The 18,452-nt window shown below is 37.1% G+C and overlaps 1 protein-coding gene across 11 annotated transcripts in view; it reads left to right on the forward strand.

Moving 5' to 3' along the window:
* The window catches only part of NBEAL1 (neurobeachin like 1), a 93,226-nt gene that overhangs the window by 45,023 nt on the left and 29,751 nt on the right, over window positions 1-18,452 (forward strand). For 10 of the 11 annotated variants that reach the window (XM_026086906.1, XM_026086922.1, XM_026086937.1 and 7 more), the window contains 17 exons: window positions 798-930; window positions 1,586-1,705; window positions 3,017-3,320; window positions 4,237-4,322; window positions 4,767-4,856; window positions 8,164-8,332; window positions 9,406-9,539; window positions 10,054-10,213; window positions 10,282-10,411; window positions 11,154-11,310; window positions 11,893-12,051; window positions 12,412-12,571; window positions 12,841-12,929; window positions 14,140-14,721; window positions 15,248-15,423; window positions 15,788-15,941; window positions 17,881-18,009. In XM_026086906.1, coding sequence (XP_025942691.1) covers window positions 798-930; window positions 1,586-1,705; window positions 3,017-3,320; window positions 4,237-4,322; window positions 4,767-4,856; window positions 8,164-8,332; window positions 9,406-9,539; window positions 10,054-10,213; window positions 10,282-10,411; window positions 11,154-11,310; window positions 11,893-12,051; window positions 12,412-12,571; window positions 12,841-12,929; window positions 14,140-14,721; window positions 15,248-15,423; window positions 15,788-15,941; window positions 17,881-18,009 — 2,932 coding nt within the window. The remainder of the gene's footprint in view (window positions 1-797; window positions 931-1,585; window positions 1,706-3,016; window positions 3,321-4,236; window positions 4,323-4,766; window positions 4,857-8,163; window positions 8,333-9,405; window positions 9,540-10,053; window positions 10,214-10,281; window positions 10,412-11,153; window positions 11,311-11,892; window positions 12,052-12,411; window positions 12,572-12,840; window positions 12,930-14,139; window positions 14,722-15,247; window positions 15,424-15,787; window positions 15,942-17,880; window positions 18,010-18,452) is intronic. The other variant, XM_026086914.1, reaches the window with a different exon arrangement.

Genomic DNA, 18,452 nt, shown 5'->3' on the forward strand with positions numbered 1-18,452 from the left:
TTACAGCTGATCTACTTTGTTATGCTGAGTGAAATGAGATGCATAACAATTACTATGTTTATAAATCTTTGTTTTGCACTAAGGTTCTTGCTGATGAACAGACACAGAAAAAAATTATTCCTTAAATGATGCTTACTGTCTCATCGAACAGTTTTAGATTTGTCAGTAAAATTAAAAATGCAAACTTTGAACATTTTCTAAAAGTTTCCTTTTGCTATTTGGATTTTTAAAATAAAATCTTTATATAGAAGAATATGAAGTGAAACAGAGGAAATGCATGAGTGGAGAAAACATAGGTAAATGATGTAACAGTAATGTCATCTAACTACACGCAATACTGGCAGCTTAACCAGGAGCTGAAGGACACAATTTAACTAATAGAAAACAGCACAGGTTGCAGGCTAGTCCCTGCTTTATTACAGTTGTGTAGCTTCCAGAGACTGCAGCGGGCAGCGTTTTGTAGGGGAGCCAGCTTAAGCTGTATGGGTCCAGCTGAAGCGTTGCTTGTTGGAACCGAGGGTGTGTCTTCAGTTAAAAGATGAATGGCTGGAAGGTGCTTTGCGAGCTTGTGGATCCCCCTTGGCTTGTGTGGCCGTGCTGTGGCGCCTTCCTTGGGGCGGTTCTTTGTCTTGTTCTTTGGAGCAAAAGTAACAGCTGGGGAGCTCCACTCTTGGTCAATGTTTGACCAGCAGCGAGCAGCTTAACCTGGTTCTCTTTAATGAACGTACTGTCAGGTGGTTTCCAAAAGTTTGGAAGTGCGACCTTGATTGTGTGTTGTGCTTTGTCTTTTTCTGTAGCTTTTTTACGGGAAGTGGTATGGGTTTTGAAGCCTTCATTACGTGCTCTGGGGTGTTGGTGGTTGCGGTTTGCACAAAGAGAGAATATGCAACAGTGATGCTGCCTGACCATTGTTTTTGTGACTCTCTCTGGGTAAGGTTCGATGCTGAAAAGCACTTTGTTTAAGACAGAGTACTGTTAGCTCAGAAGCCACAAATTATTTCTATATATTTATATATATGTAGTTATATATACAGTATATTTATAAAATATATATTTATATAAATACATATTAATATACAATATAAATATCCACTATATATTATAGTTATATATCACTAGTGGTTGATTGAGCTAAATTATGCCTATGCTGTTAGGGCCACTATTATTGATAATATTGCTGTAGCATTGTACTTAGAGCTTTTCTAATCTGCTACATGCAGATTTTTTTAAATTAAATTAAAATGAGTGTAGATGGCTGTGGGGCAACATGAATAAGTAAAATGTGTTACTGTGTTTCTGCCTTGCCCTTTTCTCTTCCTATACTTAAGGACTGCTGTGCATTATGAAAGAGCTGTATGTCTTTTCCTCCAAAAACCTGTTTAAATATAAACTACTTTAAAACAGAAGCAGTTGATAGATGATTTTATCTTCTTGCTGATGCTTTGGATTTATTTTCTGAAGGGGTTTCTTACATGGTTTTCCCACCAGATTAGTAGTGCTGAAGTTAAGTATTTCCGTACAATCATTTCACTGCTTTTTAATAATGTAATGACTTAATTATTTTGTTGTTATATTGCTTAATCAGCACAACATAACTATTGTTCACATGCCTGGAAAGAGGCCATTTGGTCAGAGCCTTGTCTACATCTACGTCAATGGACAGCAGAAGGTCTCTGCCCCACTTCGATTCCCTGCTATGAATGAAGTAAGTTCACCTTCTGTGTCGTACCCCGTAATGACAGGCTCTCACAGAGCAATCGTTCTTGCGGGAGGACTGCTGAATCAAATCAAGCAATAAAAGCAAAATATACACAGTTAGCTTTTTTTAAAATTTGGAAGTGGAGTAACAGTTTCGCGTAGCTTAGTGTATTGCTAATAAGATTTTGTCAACTCTGGACAGTCACCAGTGTATCAAATTGGAGAATAAGTATAATTAACCATTAAGTAATGCTTGTTCAGTCATCTCTATAAAAAACAAATTACCTTGGTTACGTAGTGGGATTTTCCCAGAAGTAATTATCTGAGCACATTGACATATCATGAGTGGCCACCTCTGCTAGTAAGGATTGGTGAGATAGTGCTCAATGAGGTATCCTCCCTCGCATTTTCAGAGGTCACTCACTTTACTTGTATTTTCCATATGTTTCCCCAATATGCTAATCTTATACCTGCCTTGTCTGTGGCCTACTAGGTGAGCTGGTTAGGGAAGCAGGGAGCAGCAGTTTACAAGGCAGCTAATCTAACATTTCAAATGTGCATATATTTAGCCTAAAAAGCACATTAGCCATCAGAATGAGTATATGTGATGCGTATTTCTCTTTGCAAGCATTTTCTATTCTTTTTGTGAAGCAAATCCATTTTAAACTGGGCTACAACACTGAACGTTCTTCCTTCTTTAATAAGTCCTAATTTGATGTTTATTAATTACTTTGAATAGTTATTGCAAACATTTAAATTGGACATGGTCACAATAAAATCAACATGACAGCTAAAGAATGACAGGCAAAAGTAATTTCTGTTGCAAGATAAAGCTCTGGATTTTGGCCCATCTGTAGAATAAGCACTTTAGATATCAGATAGCTAAATGAAGGGCAGATAAGCTTACCTCAAGGGCTGCTAATCAAGTGGGATCACTGATATGAGAAGTATACTAAAATACATGCTGGGCTAGTATTTGGGAATATAATCCAGGAAAGGAGTGTTTACTGGGGTGTCTGGAAAACCATCCTGCCTGGCTTTCCTCTTGACAGAGGTCACACAACTGGTGAGGTGACCAAATTGCTCTTGGTTGGAGGAAGGCCACTGTTTGGTGTTGTGGAGAGCATATGCTCTTTTCTTGGCCTACCACGCTGGATTGCTGCTTTTCCAGGGCACACCCAATTGTGCTACTCTGTTTAATTTATTTGGTTCAGGTTTGCCTGGAATAGTTTTCAGATTTACTTTGTGAACTGTGGAAAAAAAGAAGTTATGTTTACAGTGTGGCTTTGTTTTCTTTCTTCCATGCTTGACTCTCCAGGCTTTTACTTCCTGCTGCATTGGTTCAGCTGGTCAAAGAACGACTACTCCTCCCCCATCTCAGATACCAGACCCACCTTTTTCCTCTCCTGTTATGTCGCATCGTACATCACTTGGAGGCATCCTCTCTCCAGGAGGCTGGAGTGGGATGCTTGCAAAACCAGAGCTCGTCACCAAGATGATCTCAGCAGGGACTCAGGACAGTGAATGGGGATGTCCAACATCTCTGGAGGGCCAGCTTGGATCAGTTATCATCTTCCATGAAGCACTGCAGCCCCCTCAGGTGAAAGCATTGTATTTGGCAGGTAAGTGGTGATTGTGTTAGTTTTAGTGAAATAAAAGGGATGAGCATGAACAAGACCCCATGGGGCTTTGCTCTACCAAGACACATAATGAAGAATTTGCAATCCAGAAGAACTACAGAGCTAACCTTAGCGAGAGGACCTTAAAACAAATCAGTTCAAGATTGGATGATAAATATTTTTTAATAAAGTTATGTTTAAGATTTTAAGTTTACATAAACTCATCTATCATATATACAGACCTGCAAAAGCTGAAGTATTATGTTGTATTTTCACTTGTGGCTCTTAATTTTTCCTACTGTTTGCCTATATGTGACTTTGCAGCTGAGGCTCTTTTAAGTGGCTTACCAACAAGGGCAATACTTCAAGGTGATTCATGCCTGGGGATTTTTTCCACAAGAATCAGTTAATAATTTAGGGGTGACTTTTTTTTTCCCCTATTTGAAAATATTCTGATAAGCTATGTCTTACAGTTCAGTATGTTAAGGTATTAAGTTCCCTGAGGACCTGAGTTTGTTAGAAGTTAAGATAAAAATACTTTCAGCATTTTGAGGAAATATTCTGTTTTACTAAATGAAACTGTCTTAAAGGTTACTCATTTTCTGGCCATTTGAGCTTGATAACAGAGGGATTGGTCAAATATGAGATAGGCATTTGTAAAGACAGAAACATTGGTGGTCTTCAAATTGCAAAAAAATCTCTATTTGTATAGTTTAGCTCTTTATCAGGAGGTTATATATTTCTTTTTAAGCAGACCCTATGGAATGAAAGATTTAGGTCAAAAAGTTTACTTGAAAACTTGTCTCAAATAGTTATGGTTTGGGGTGTCCTATTTATTGTTGTAGCAAAGTACAGTAGTATAAAATTTGTAATAGTCAACATTAATATCCAGTGGGCTACTAAAAAAAATATTTTACAGGTCCAAACTGTTTAACTCCATGGAAATCTCAAGAGTCTGAAGTAGCGGATCTCCCCAGTAAGGTGCTGCTTCATTATACACCAAAGGTATGAAATGATACATAATTTCCCTTTGTTTACACAGTATACAGTAACTTTCTATTTTACATCTTGGAACATGTTCTGGATAGTCTGTCTTTTTTTCGCTTTTGCTATTTCTGTTTGTTAAAACAAGCAAATGTGCTGTCTTTGTGCTGTGGTTGTTATGGGGAGATACAGACCAGTGAGAGCTTTCTTGAACTGCAGTCTTGTGCAGGGATAGTAGGCTTTCTCCTTGTTTGCCAAAAGGACAAAAACTTCTTGTGCAACTGTGAATGCCAAATCTAAGATGACATAAATTATGTTCCAGGTGTCCCAATTTGCTTAAATACTTATCAACACAAAGGCACTATCTTCCTGAAGTGTATTATGCATTCAAAAACCTTATGTGAACTTTAGGGATCTGTGATTCACTTCTGGAATGATACTGATGCCCCTTTATTTTTTTAATAGGCCTGCAGAAACCCTATTTGTCTTGACCTGTCTGCAAATCTTTTACATGGAAGACTAACTGGAAACAAAGTAGTGAACTGGGACATCAAGGTAAATGCATACTGAATCACCACTGCCTGATGTGAATGCAACAGTAGTATTGTCCACCTATCTTTTGGAATGCCAGAAGTTATTATTGTAGAGCTAATGACATTTAACAGGCACAGCATGGATTTGTAATGAGAAGTAACAGGTTAATGCTGTAGCTGGAGCAGTATTATGTTAAATTTAGTGAGAAGTTACCAGGGCTTACTGCTCTTAGCATCATAGATAATGCATTAAGATTTTTTTTTTTGTGTCAATTGACTCTAATCTGTGTAATCTGTTTGATGCATGTTGTGTATCAAAACCTCTTTATCTCTAGGGGATTCTGTCATGGTTTTCTTCCACTCTTAACCTTTTAATTAGATTGAGATTAGTAGGGTTCAGCTAACCGTTGTGACTTTCGCTGCATTAGTCATTTGGAAAAAAAAAACCCAAACAATTAATGAATTGTGGGCTAACTTCAGCAGAAATCAAGGGGTAGAGTTAAAAATACTTCAAGAATCAGTTACTACTTTTAATAGAGAATTTCATCCAGTTATCTTGTTTTTTCCTAGTTTGGGCTGGCAGTACCAGATGATCCCACAGTCCAAAAGCCTAATTCAGAGAAAAAGCCAAAGACTCACTGAAGTGTTATACCTTGTTCTGTCTCTACTATACATTAGTTTTACAATAGTTTTTACTCATTGGCTGGTGCACTGGGCTATCCGATTCTTACTGGCTACGCAAATCATCTTTGTTTAACTTTTGCCAGCATTCGCAATCATAGTACCACTGTTATGAGAACTGCAGCTTAAACTTCAACATTTTCTGACTAAAACTGTTTTTAGTCTCCTGCTCAAGCGTTCTGTTTTAACAAATCTGTTCTATGTATTTTTGTTGTCTTAACCAACAAGTACACTCCCAATGTCTTTCTAGTTAAGGTGGTTAATTTTAGTCTCATGGCACTGACAGTTTAGGCCTAAATTTACCCTCTGGAGATAAAACTCACAATAGCATCAACACTGCTAATGAGATTTAGTACTAGTGGTTTAGACCTTCTGAATGCTGCACAAACAGAAAATCATTTAGGCCAGTTATATGTCCGTTAAATATATTCTGTGCAAGATAACAAATGATCTTCTATTTGCAATTTCATGGAGAGAAGGAGAAATCCACGAAATGCACACTAGCTTAATAAATACATTTGTGTACCTGTTTGCTTATTAGTTCCCTGATCATTAGCACATATTAATATTAAAGATCAAAGTCAGGCCTACCTCTTTGCATGAGGAAATTGAGTTATTTGCATCATCACAGTTTGATCCAGAAACAGTGGCATGAATAAGGGTTTTTTTATTTAGATAGAACAGAACTGGATGTACTCTATAGGTAGAACCTTTTCTTGCAAGGTTGTTAGCCTTTGGGCTTTGTTTTTCCTTAAAGCTGAGCGTAGGAAAATTTGTTAGTAGAATACCACACCTTGAGGACAGATGTATGAGCAAATAAATGTGAGCTTTTTATGGTTGCTGTGGAGTTAACTTTCTCAGCTTTGTATAGTGTACGATCAACTGTACTAGCAAACTAATGTACAAGGAAATATTATCAGAGACCACACTGTGCATGTGTTCACTTATGGAGATTAATATTCTTTAAAAAAAATTCAAAGATGCATTCTAGTTAATTGAGTGCTATGATATGAATAGTTTGAAAATACTGCAATCTTTTCTACTTGCCCAGTAGTGGGAGGAAGAGTTTACACCTATAGCTGTATGGGAAAGCAAATTGTGAGTACAACTGTCTTAGGAGAACAATTAGAGAACTTGTTACAAGCATGATGGGGGTTTGGCAGCCTCTTGAGGAGGACTAGTGTGGGGAAAAAGCAGAAGAGCTGTTTAGGAACCCAGTGTGGTCTCCAATAATATTTTCTTGTAAATGAGTTTGCTAGTACAGTTGACTGTACGCTGTTCTTAAAGCTGAGAAAGTTAACTCTGTACTAACCATGAAAAGCTCACATTTATTTGTTCATACATTTGTCCTCAAGGTGTGATATTCTACTAAAATTATCTGTGCTCAGGAGAACAATTAGAGAGCTCATTACAAGCATGATGAGGGTTTGGCAGCTTCTTGAGGAGGACCAGTGAGGGAAAAAAAGCACAAAAGCTGATCAGGAACTCGCAAGAAGGTAGGCATGGCCCAAAGGAGCTACAGCTACTGCTCTTTCATGGTTGAGACAAATTCTGCTAGTTAACTATATGTTAGTTTGTTTCCAAAAGCAGCATGTCTGTGGTGCCTCTTGTGTCCCACAAACTCAGAAGAATTCGTCCAAGAGATAAATTTTGCAGATTTGAAAAACTCTCTTAATTTAACTCTTTAATTTTGTTAAGTTCCCTTTATTAAAGGGGAGGATATCTGGGCTGGAGAGAGGGCGTCATGACAAGACACACAGTGCATAGTAACAACTGAGAATATGGAAGGTGATGCAGAAGAAAAAGATGACTTCCAGCATTTCTCTCTAAGGTTTCTGACTGGAAAGTGAGAGAGTGGTATTCCACACTAATATACTGGCTTGCAAGATGTTGTTTTTCTTTAGCTGTTAAAATTTTAGTAGTTTTTATTGGACTAAACGGGACAATTTAACAGGTGTCTCTGGTTATTACCCGAGACCCTGATTTTGGAAGTGGCATTATGAATCACTTCTAGAGTGGGACCTAGAAATCTTGTGATTTGAATGTTATACCTCAACACAAGGGGCATTATTTGAAGTCTCATGCTACCCCTGTTTGTGAGGAGTGAACAAAGCATTTTAGGAGACTTGTGTTTTTAGAGATTTAGAATTGAGGTATGTGTAAAGTTACTTTAAGAAGATCAAATTTCATTTAAACTGCCTGAAGTTGAAATCTTGCAGGAGTATGATTAAAACATAGGTGTATGTAATCTTTTTCTTACTGCTTGCTGCAAGTAACTTGGAAATCAAAAAAATACATTTCTCTCTGGTTTTCAAGTATATTCAGAAGAAGATACTTTGAGATTTGCATCCTTTGGTTTCCTATGTTATTGGAGGGGGAGGGAATGTAAAAATGCTTTTTTTTTTTTTTTTTTTTTTTTTTTTTTTTCAAATGAGAAAAGCTGGCAGGAAGGTATGCATGTAAACGCAGTGCCTAAAAGTTATGCAGATGTGATGTTAAACTCAATGTTTTAAGCTAGTTTCAAAGTGGCATGAAAATGATTCATTTGTAGGTATGTAAGGTTCTGTGTACTTAGAACGAATTTCTTTTACATGGTTTTGGGGATTTTATTTATGATGATTTCTTTCCTCCTGTTTTTCTTGATCTAGGATATGATCAACTGTATTGGTGGAATAAATGTGCTGTTTCCGCTGCTGGAGCAGATCAGCTTTCTTGGTGGACAGATGCCTCAGAAGTCTGAAGGGGAAACGCTACCACCAGAACTAGTTACTCCTGTAGAGGGAGACTGGGTGGTATTGTCATCCACAAAGGCATCAGGTAGGAAAGTACAGTTGAGATGAAGTCATTTTTAAGCTTTCATTACAAGCTTTCCAGTGAATGATGGAAAGCCATTTTGTTATGTGCTGTTTCTTCCAAAGTAGCTATGTAATGCTGACAGATTATTCCTGCTTTTACACTTCTAACATGGATACTGAATGCCAGGAGTGCTATGTAAAATTAACTTGCATATTCCAAATATAAATGTATTTAATAGCATTATTTTTCTTTTCATGATTTGCTCTTATATTAAAGTCAGAATATGCAGTTACTGCATTTCTAATTTAAGAAGTATGTTTCTGAATATTCTGAGAAATTGTAGTGTTTGATGCAAAGCCTCCTAACATCAAAAGGTGCGACTTTCCTACCACTTGAGTGCTGGGTCAGACAGCCACACTAAGACTGCAGTATCAGATCAGTACTGTGTAGAACTTGGCCAGATTTTTCTTTTCTTGGGAAAATGTTCAGGCTCCTACCCCCTCCACACATGGTCAGATTCTAGTCTTCAAATTAAGGAAAGGATGCTATAACAATAGTGCTTTTTCCCCCCCTTTTTCTTTCTTTTTAACTGTGCTAATATCAATTTGAAAGGAACTTCATTCTTAACAGAGTCCCCTGGAAAATCAGTGCTTGCAAGGGAAAACAGCAGTTTTAATTTCATATATGAAATGGTAGAGTAAATTTAAATATATAAGTATATATTTCTCTCTCTTCCCCTTACTCCCCCCACAATTTTTGCATACCGTTGCTAGAAAGTGTCAGTTTGCAACTTCAGAGGGAAAATACCTCCAGGATATGCAAAAAGATTGTGACTGAAAGGGTAGAAGTTTGTTTGCCCCATCCAGGTGAATGAAGCACCTGAAGGCAGGACTGGGGTCACTTTGTTCTGGAGAGGCATGGAATGACTGACTGCATTGGAAAAATCTAAAGACAGTCTACAGCTAGGGAACAAGCAGAAAGAGAGTTGGGAAGTTCAGGAAATCATAAGGAATATAAACACTTCTCTGCCTGCTTTTACTCAGTGGTTCCAGAATAAAACAAGAAGTTTTTGCTACTGCCATTCTGTTTTGCAGAGGCACGTTTGGAGAAGAACATTGTTGCAACTTTCATCTTGATGATTAAACACTTTATTCAAAGACACCATGTTAATCAAGAAAATCTCATTCACTCCCATGGAGTTGCCACCCTAGGAGCCTTGTTACAGAAGGTAAGCAAATTTGAGAAATGTCCTTCCATAATTAATGTTATGGATAATGCCCTAATTACTTTGAAACATGCTTGATTTGTCCAGAAAGTGAGGGTCTTCAAAGGTTTGCTTGATTCTGAAATATGTTTCTGCGATTTACTATGTGAGGGAAGAGGATTAGTGTAACTAGGTGTAATGCTTCCTTTCTGGATATTGAGGGAAAGGCACAATCTATTGACTTTTTATAGTATGTGCTTCTCTTTCACAGAGAGAAAGGTGTGTGCTTTCCACTTGGAAAGGTGGGAGGAGCTGGTCTTGGTCTGCAAAGTGAAACACGGTGTTTTGCCTTCCTGTCTAATGTTCTGCTGTATTTGTTATAGATACTGTGTTGCGTGGCTCTTCAAACTAAACTTTTTTTGTATCTGTTGTTTTGCTTTAATGGAAGCAGATATTGCTGTTAAACAAATTTTTGAGATTCTTCTCTTTAAAAAATGGAAAATATGCTGACTGCTAACACTGATTGTTATTTTTAAAGGTGCCAAGAAACTTGATGGATGTGAATGTACTGATGGCTGTACAGTTGTTGATAGAGCAAGTCTCAGTAGAAAAGAACATGCAGCTTTTACAACAGATGTATCAACATTTACTGTTTGACTTCAGTATCTGGAACAGCGGGGACTTCCCCTACAGAATTGGTGAGCTCTTTGACTCGGGGAGCTGCACAAAGATACAGCACATCTTGCTTGACACAAACCTTTTCTAGGTTTTAATGGAAAACTTTATACTTTAGGGCATATACAGTACCTTTCCACAATCGTCAAAGACAGCAGAAGGCTCTTCAGAAAGAAGTATGGTGTGCAGTTTCTTCTAGATACACTCAGGATTTATTATGGGTAGGAGTTTTACGTCTTCTAACTGTTCCTAGTTTGTTGTATGTAACTGTTGGGTTTTTCCCCTGTCCTCCTGGTGAGAAAATCAAAAAATAAAACTGAAGATTAGCTTTAGTGGTTGACTTCATTCAAAATTTTATTAAAAATTTTATTTCACTTCACTTGCTACTTTTCCTTAACTTCTACTTTTACAACCAGATTATATAAAATTTATGGCAATGATACTAGAAATGTTTGGAAAAGTCACTAAAGTTAGAAAACTGGAACACTTGTTCTCAATAATGCAAGTTAAGTCATAGATCATTGCCATTATGAAACGAGAGGATTGCTATCATTATTAAGACACTTGTGTTCTTTTAAATCCTTGAAATTTAAAGTAGGTTTGGGTTTTTTAGGAATTTAGAATTCTAGCATTCAATCTCAGTGATAAACTTGCAGCAATTTATATCTGCTTATGACTTTTAGTTATGTCATTGAGGGAGACTGATAAGATACTTCTTTTTTAGAGGGCAGAGACCTGAAATCCTGATCTGTATCCAGGTCAGGACAAACTTGCATTTCAGGGCTTTTATAGTCTCAAAGTCTGATCTGCTATTGCTTATTAATACTAAGTTGCCTTTCTTCAGTAAAAATGTATAGATTGTGCCATGATATCAAGGTAGTTGAAAAACTAGCACGGTTGAATTGCTATTTTTGAGTCATGAAGAACTTCCTTAGTTTGCTTTTCTTGTCTGTTGGTGTTTAGGAGTGGCTGTAAAGACAGTGATTTGGCTCCTGATGACTTGAGAACAATACGGACATCCCTTTATGGACTGATCAAATATTTCCTGAGCAAAGGTGGAACACATGAAGAAATACAGAGCATCATAGGATATATAGCTGCCACCAGTGAAGAGGAACAGGTATTCAGTATGGCATAAATTAATAGTTTGAACTATAGGTGTTTTAGTTTTGCTTTTTGATGGTTAGAAGTCTTGCATCTTGTCTGCTTTAAAGAAGCAAACTCTTACTTAATATATGGTGCTATTGAGATGTAGCTGAGGCATGTTATAGAAGCGAACTGGAACCTTGACAAAGTGCTCTGCTGCTGGCTATATCTTTACTGGTTATTTTTTTCTCTGAAGAGGGCAGGAAGCATATAATGTGTAGTATTGGCACTGGAAAAGTTTTCTTAGTTTACTTAACCAAATGATTTGGACTTTAAAGGATCAGAAGTTGTAATGATGTGATTTGTCTGTTTTCTAGACTTTCTTAAAATTTGAATTTACTTCATAGCTCTGATTATAGTTTGATAGTGGTCTATATATAGAAAAAAATCTTTCCAAAAAATAAAATCTAATTTTAAATATAGTACCATTAAGCAGATCAAATGTCCATTTCTATAACAAATGAAGGGTGAAATTTAAAAACCAGGAAAACTTCTGCCAGACAGAGCATCAAGTCTGCATGGATTGTGGATTAATTTAGTTGTCTTAATTTTGTAGCTCTGTGGAATTCTGGATGTTCTCTTCAGCCTGCTTCATTCCAGCCCTACTCCAGATCAGCTTTTTTTACTGCTTTTTGAACCAGGAAATGCTGATATTCTTTATGTTCTGTTATTGCATCAAAGATATTCTGACAGGCTGAGAGAACTTGTGTTCAAGGTAATAAACTATGTTCTTAATTTAATTGAACATAAACTTGTATTTTTCAACAGTTTGCCTGCAGAAGTGTATACACTTGCAAAGATATTAGTCATACAAGGTTTTTTGTTTTTTTTTTTTCTTTCTACTGGTATGTTAGCTAGATGTTATTATTTACTGCCCTAGTCACAGTGGAATTAATGTTCTCTTGAAGTCATGTATTAGAAGCTTTGGAATCTTTATAAAGGAATTTTTGTTTGAGTTTGTGTTTATAGTTTGCTTTATAAACTATGGGCAAGCATGTTATATCATACACAATAAAGTCAGAGGTCTGGATGCTCTGTTGTGGTTATTTTGTATTTGTCTACTATTTTCCTGCAGATTGTAGAAGAGATGTTGAAATGTACTAAAGTCTATGAACGGAGTAAGCAGCGTATGAGACTCCGAGAAGTGGGATACTCTGGACTGGGGCTTCTTCTGAATGAGTCGCCGGTTTCGGTTTCTTTCATTAGAAATCTTCTTAACCAAATTCTGTGTGCAGGTAACTGGAGATGTGTTGTGCTTGCCATTTGTAAGTTCTTGCTGGTTTTTAGAGGCAAACATATTTGCTCATGTTGAGGAAAAACAATTTACCTTATAAAGCTGTTCTATTTAATGTCCATGTTAGTCTCAACTAATGCTTTTGTAGTTTCCTGACGTTTGTTTCTTTTACTATACCTGGATATAAAGGTGACCTCCAAGGCAATTTTTATTACTTAGTTGTTTAATTCACTTGCATGATAACTGATTTTTATTTTTTTTTCACTCCAGATCCTGCTGTGAATTATAAAGACCTCATAGCTGTAGTGCATCTGGCTCATAAATCTGATATAAATGTCAGAGTGGCTATCTGTAGAAAGGTTAGTTATCGTCTTTAAAACTGGAATACTGTCCTTTGCACCTATAATCAAGGCGACACACTATACCGCTTATTTATTTGGGACGCAATGGCTGTATTGGCTGCTACTGCTATTTTTCTTAGCAATGGTTTGTGTTAAAAATGAAGCTAATCTGTCACTTAATGTTGAATCTTATTGCATGTTTCCGTCCTTTTAAAAAGCAAAATGAAAAGCAAGGCCTCTATAAAGGTTCTCAGTATGCATTTTCTACAGGTAAAAAGTACTGGACTCCTTGAATTCCTGACTTTTCTCACAAGATGCTTAAAACCACGAACAAAGCTTTGTTCATATTCTTAGTATGTTATTTCCTTATAGCATATTATGTTTTCAAGAGTGGTTTGTATGGAGGGAAGAGATAGGGAAGAAATAGTGACTTTGCTCCTAAACTGAGCTCTATCTGGCTCATATCACTGGTATTAGCAGTACCGAATGAGGCTGAGGCACTGTTGTCTAGCAGAGTTTCTCAAAGTCACCCTAGAGAAATGAAAATATGCACTGCCAGAAAGCTCTTGATGCTTTAGCTTGCTTAATTTTATCAGTTTACTAGCTCCTATCAGTGTATTTTTATGTGCTGGATTGCTTTTTTGTTGACTAGTGGCTGGGGTTATTTGTTGCAACAGTTATAACTGCCTGTTCCGAGAATTGTTTCAGAATAGTGCCTGAAGTATGAAGTCTTGCTGATATACTCTTGGTAGCTTTTTTCCCCTACTCCTGAGAAAATTTTTATTTTTTATTTTCTGGCAGGCTTAGGAAAATCACACACAATAGCTTTACGTTAACTTTTAGAAAATTGCTTGATATAGTAAGAAACAGAAGAACGCATTTTATGCTTTGAAGAAAAGACTGTATCCAGAGGAATGAAAGAAATGGATCCAGTTATGATAGCTCATATAGACGTCTAGTGTCTGAGTGATCATTTGTAATTGAAAAAATGAAGACACTTTTTACTTACTCAAATCCATACAGTCTTTGGTTTCTCAAATATGCATTTCCCTTGAGAATAGTCATTTATGATTTGTATGCTTTTTGTTATTGATTTTGAGAACCTTGAAAAAGAGTCACAAAGGAAAAAAGTTGTAAGATTATAAAATGTCTAATTTAACAGCTAGAATGAATGTAATTATATACTAAAATTAATGTGTATATATGGGATATCTTCTCCAATCCGTAGGTTTTGCACCTTTTGCATTCCCAACCAGATGCAGCACAACAGATTTCTCAGCAGCTGGGGTGGCAGGACACTCTGATTAGACTATTTCTGAAAGAAAACTCTGATGTCCGAATTGGCCTTAAAGGGAACAGGGCTGATTCTTCAAGGGAAGAAGAAAAAAAGCTTCCTGCTGAAGAGCTTCAGAAACATTATGCTGATAAGACAGAGGGAGACAAAGCTGGTAGCTTTGCCTCTGTGAATGGTTTGTTTGATCAGTGGAGTTTGGAAGACAACAAATCCCTGGATGTTCCTGCTCACTTCTCTGTTATGCCCCTGGAAGATGCCTCTGCAGCAGAGATGTCTTTTAGGTCAGAGGAACGAGAAGAATTATGGCACAGTAATCCTTCCCACTTGAGTTTAGATCTGTCCAGTGTTGACTCTTATGAACTGACTGACATTGGGAATCAGATGACAGATAGCCAGCCCAGCACACCATCACCTGTAGAGAACACAAAACCATTCTCTGGGCAACCTGACAAGGAACTGGGCATCATAAATGATGTGGGTTTCACCACTGATCTGTCCTTATTTGAAAAGCAAGGAGTAAGTAATTCTTTCCTTACGTAGTTGATTTCCCCTAGTGTCTGTAACGTTTTGTTTGTTTTTTTCCTAAACTCCCAGATGGAATAATTATTGTCCCTTCTGCCCCCACCCCCCAAAGGAGAAGCAAATGCTATAACTCTGTTATAGGGACTTCCTTTTGTAATATGTCTCCTTTTTTCGTTGTTTGGTTGTAATAGGTTTGCTTTAATAAATATTTCTATGTTGAAACATCCTTTATCTTCCAAAGGAGGCAAGGAGCAGGCTTGCTATGAAAAAAATCAAGGATATCTGAAGGTCAGGGTATATATGAGGTAAATAATGAGGTATAAGTTGAGTCAGTATGTATTATAAATTCTGGTGAACCCCATAGTGTTTTATATTTGCATTTTTGTGTATTTAGCGATTGGATTTTAGACTGCAGAGTTTTCAAAACTGGTGAAACATGGAAGCCTACGGACTGTGATGAATGAGAAACTTTGAAGGTTTCTGGACTGGAAGGGCTGTAAATATTTCCGTTCTTTTGCAGGGGTGTGATAATGAACTCATACAGTTACTTACAGACATCCTGCTGTATATAGTGTGGAAAGGCCTTGAAAAGTCTGATGATGCTGCTTGGATTGAGAGGGGACAGGTGTTTTCTGCACTGACCAAGTTGGGAATAGCTAATGAATTGCTGCGACCTTCTGATGAAATAAAGCTCAAGTGAGTACAGTTCAAGGACAGGTTCCTTCCTTCCTTTTGAGGAAATGGGGGAAAAAGTAAGGGGAATTAGTGAAGTTAGTAGCATGATGGGGTGGGATTCCCATCAGGATGTAACAACTTTGCTTTATCTTCACATGTATTCTACCAGCAATTTAGTAGTGTAACATGGCTCTTGGGGTTTGAAAACCTGTATCTCTGATTTCATGAGCTTCTCAATCTCTTTACCTCATTGGCTTATCAAGTAGAGGACACTTGTATCACTGCAGACTGAGAGATTCAATTAAATACTTAACTGGATCTTTTTTTTAAGCCACTTACACTCAGAACAGGTAATAATTACTTTGGGATTTTGTTTTCCATGCAGCTTGCTGGAGAAGATGTTAGAGTGGTCGGTCACTGATAACAGAGATTCAAGAGCTCTCCCTACGCATGCTGAAAATGCCTTCCGGCTCTTGCTGATTGTACAAGATTTCCTTCAGGCAGAAGGACTAGTTAATTCAAGTTTATGGACAGAAAAGGTACAGTAACTGCATAATGGAAACTCTGTATGTAGGCTGAAATAGTAATGAAAGTTGGTTTGGATAATGTCATTTCTTCTAAGCATATGCTTTTAAAATAGATATTAAAGAGTAAGGGTTCATAGTGGAATAATTAAATGGCCCCTTAATGAGAAAAATTTTTATAAATACTTAGCATAGGGAATACAGTTAATATAGTAAATTAAATATGCCCATAGTGGTACTCATTATTGAAAATCCAAGTTTCTTCATACTGGAGAACTATTAACAAATGCAAGAGCTGATGCAGCAGTGCCAGTAGTAGCCTAAGCAGATTTTGCCCCATTGCTAAGCCTGTCTGACTCATTGTGTGTCCCCTGAATAAAGCACCTGCCAAAAGCCTGCTTCTTTGCCCAAGCTGAGGCAAGGACTGTCACTTCTGGGCTTTGATCCATATTGGAGTTGCAGCATGTTTTTGTACATGTTTCTGCACAAACTCGCAATGGATTTTATATGCCAAGAGAGTCAAACTTGAGGTCTTGGGCAGAAAATGACTAGCAAACACAAAAAGTAGTAAGATAAAGAAGCTTTTTGTCTTCCTCTGGCCACGTTTCCTGCCTTCTTGGTGTATAAGTTACAGTAACCTATAACTTGCCTCACCATTTACATTATCTCTAGCAGTGGTCTTGCCTCTCTTACTGTCTGAGCTATGTCATCACTTTCCCTTTTTTGAGGCTGAAGGAAAGCAGAATTGCATGTAATTCATCATTCATGATAAATCCATAGAAAAATGGTTTATTTTTAAATGTTACTTTTAAAAAAGAAAGTGTAATATCTTGAAAGTCATCAATATTGAGCATAATTCCTAAGCTGTTCTCCAAAATGTCTGCTTATAACCAAACATAATTTAATCTGAAAGTTTTGATTACTTTTTGTTTGTTTGTTTTTGAGTCTTTCCTACATAGAGGTTTTGCCTTGTGTGGTGATCTAGCTTTGCGAAATCTGATTAGAAATTAGATCTGAACTTTGGAGCAATGGGAATTGTGCTTATTGCCAACTTGTAAATGAAAATTACTTTCATAAATTATCCTCCATTGTGTCTGAGGAGAGTTTAAAGTACTTTAATGCAGTAAGCAGAAAAGCTTTCAGCATGCCGCAAGCATTCTTGTGAGTCTGGGAATTAACATGGTAGTAGTTTTAAATTTGAGTGAATTAAAAGGGAATGGATGAAGGTATATTAGTTTTAAGCAAACATGTATTGATGGTAAAATGTTCCATTTGCTTTGAGAGTAGTTTCCTTTTGCAAGGTTTGGATGACTCCTAGTATAAAAATAGAACAGAAAGCAGAGCCTCCTAATTTTCTAACTTTATTATTATTTATTTATTAAGGTAGTAGCAGTTGTCATGAAATCAGTTATTTATGAAAGGCACCTTGTCTTCCCTCTCAGGGCACCATGCATATTGCTATTGCTGGTAAATTAAACTAGCATTGCACTTGCATAACATAAAATACAAAGGAAAAGAATGAAATAAAAGCCAATAGTTGTTGAACTAGAAATTGCAAGCTGGTATGATTTCTGTGATATTAAGAATAGTGTCTTTTTAATCATAGTATCCTGTTCATCATGTTCATAACTTCAAATAATTGGCATTTCCTGGAGATAAATTATAGGAAAAATAACTATATGCTATATGCCTGGTTTTGGCTTTATTCAGGGAAGATACTTGAGCTAACATACTGGGCTAGACAGATTTTGCAATCGAGAATAATTTCAATTGATTAGTTGAACTGCTGTCTTCCTGTATAGTTTCTTTTTTGGGGGGGTGGGGGGGGTAAGTTAGAAGTGTGAAGGCAGCCTGTTATTCAGCTCTTTGAAATTACCCTCTCTCTTTAGCTGGAGTAGTTTCTGATCATTTCTGACTTGTTCTACTTCGTGCACGTCTTCTACTTTTACAATAGCTCTTGGAAGAACTAGTGACTCTTATGGATTGTCTGTCGATCTGGTACTCTGCTGGCCCAGAAGCAATCAGACTTTCACAGGTGCAAGTCCAGTTGCTCCTTGGATTCATTGCACAACATAACTTACAGGTTTGTTAAAAATTCTTGCAAATACTGCATTTGAAGTGCACATGATTGATATAATTGTTGTGGTTTATAGGGGAGCTGTTTGTACTAGTGAGCAAACTGATGCCAGTCTTCTACTTTTCTATAGGCAAGATGCTTTTAGCAGGTCTTGCCACATGCAAACTTATTCTGCAGTCCTGTCCATGTGCATGTCTTGAGTATGAGAATGAGCTAGAGGGCAAGTGGTTTGAAGTTGGGGCTCTCTGTGCACAAGTGGAAGTAGGATAGTGATCCTGATTGTGACTTTTCATTTCTACCATAAAATACTCTTATTAGCAATTCGAGGTTTATATAGATTAAGTGTATATGAATCTGAGCTGCTCTGCCTGAATCAGCATTCAGTACAAATTCTGCAGAGCTGTGTCTGAAATAACGAGCCCTTCAGTGAAGCTGTGATTGTTAGCTTA

This window comes from Apteryx rowi, unplaced genomic scaffold (genome assembly GCF_003343035.1).
Source record: "Apteryx rowi isolate R43461 unplaced genomic scaffold, aptRow1 scaffold_12, whole genome shotgun sequence".
In the NCBI taxonomy this organism is placed as follows: domain Eukaryota; kingdom Metazoa; phylum Chordata; class Aves; order Apterygiformes; family Apterygidae; genus Apteryx; species Apteryx rowi.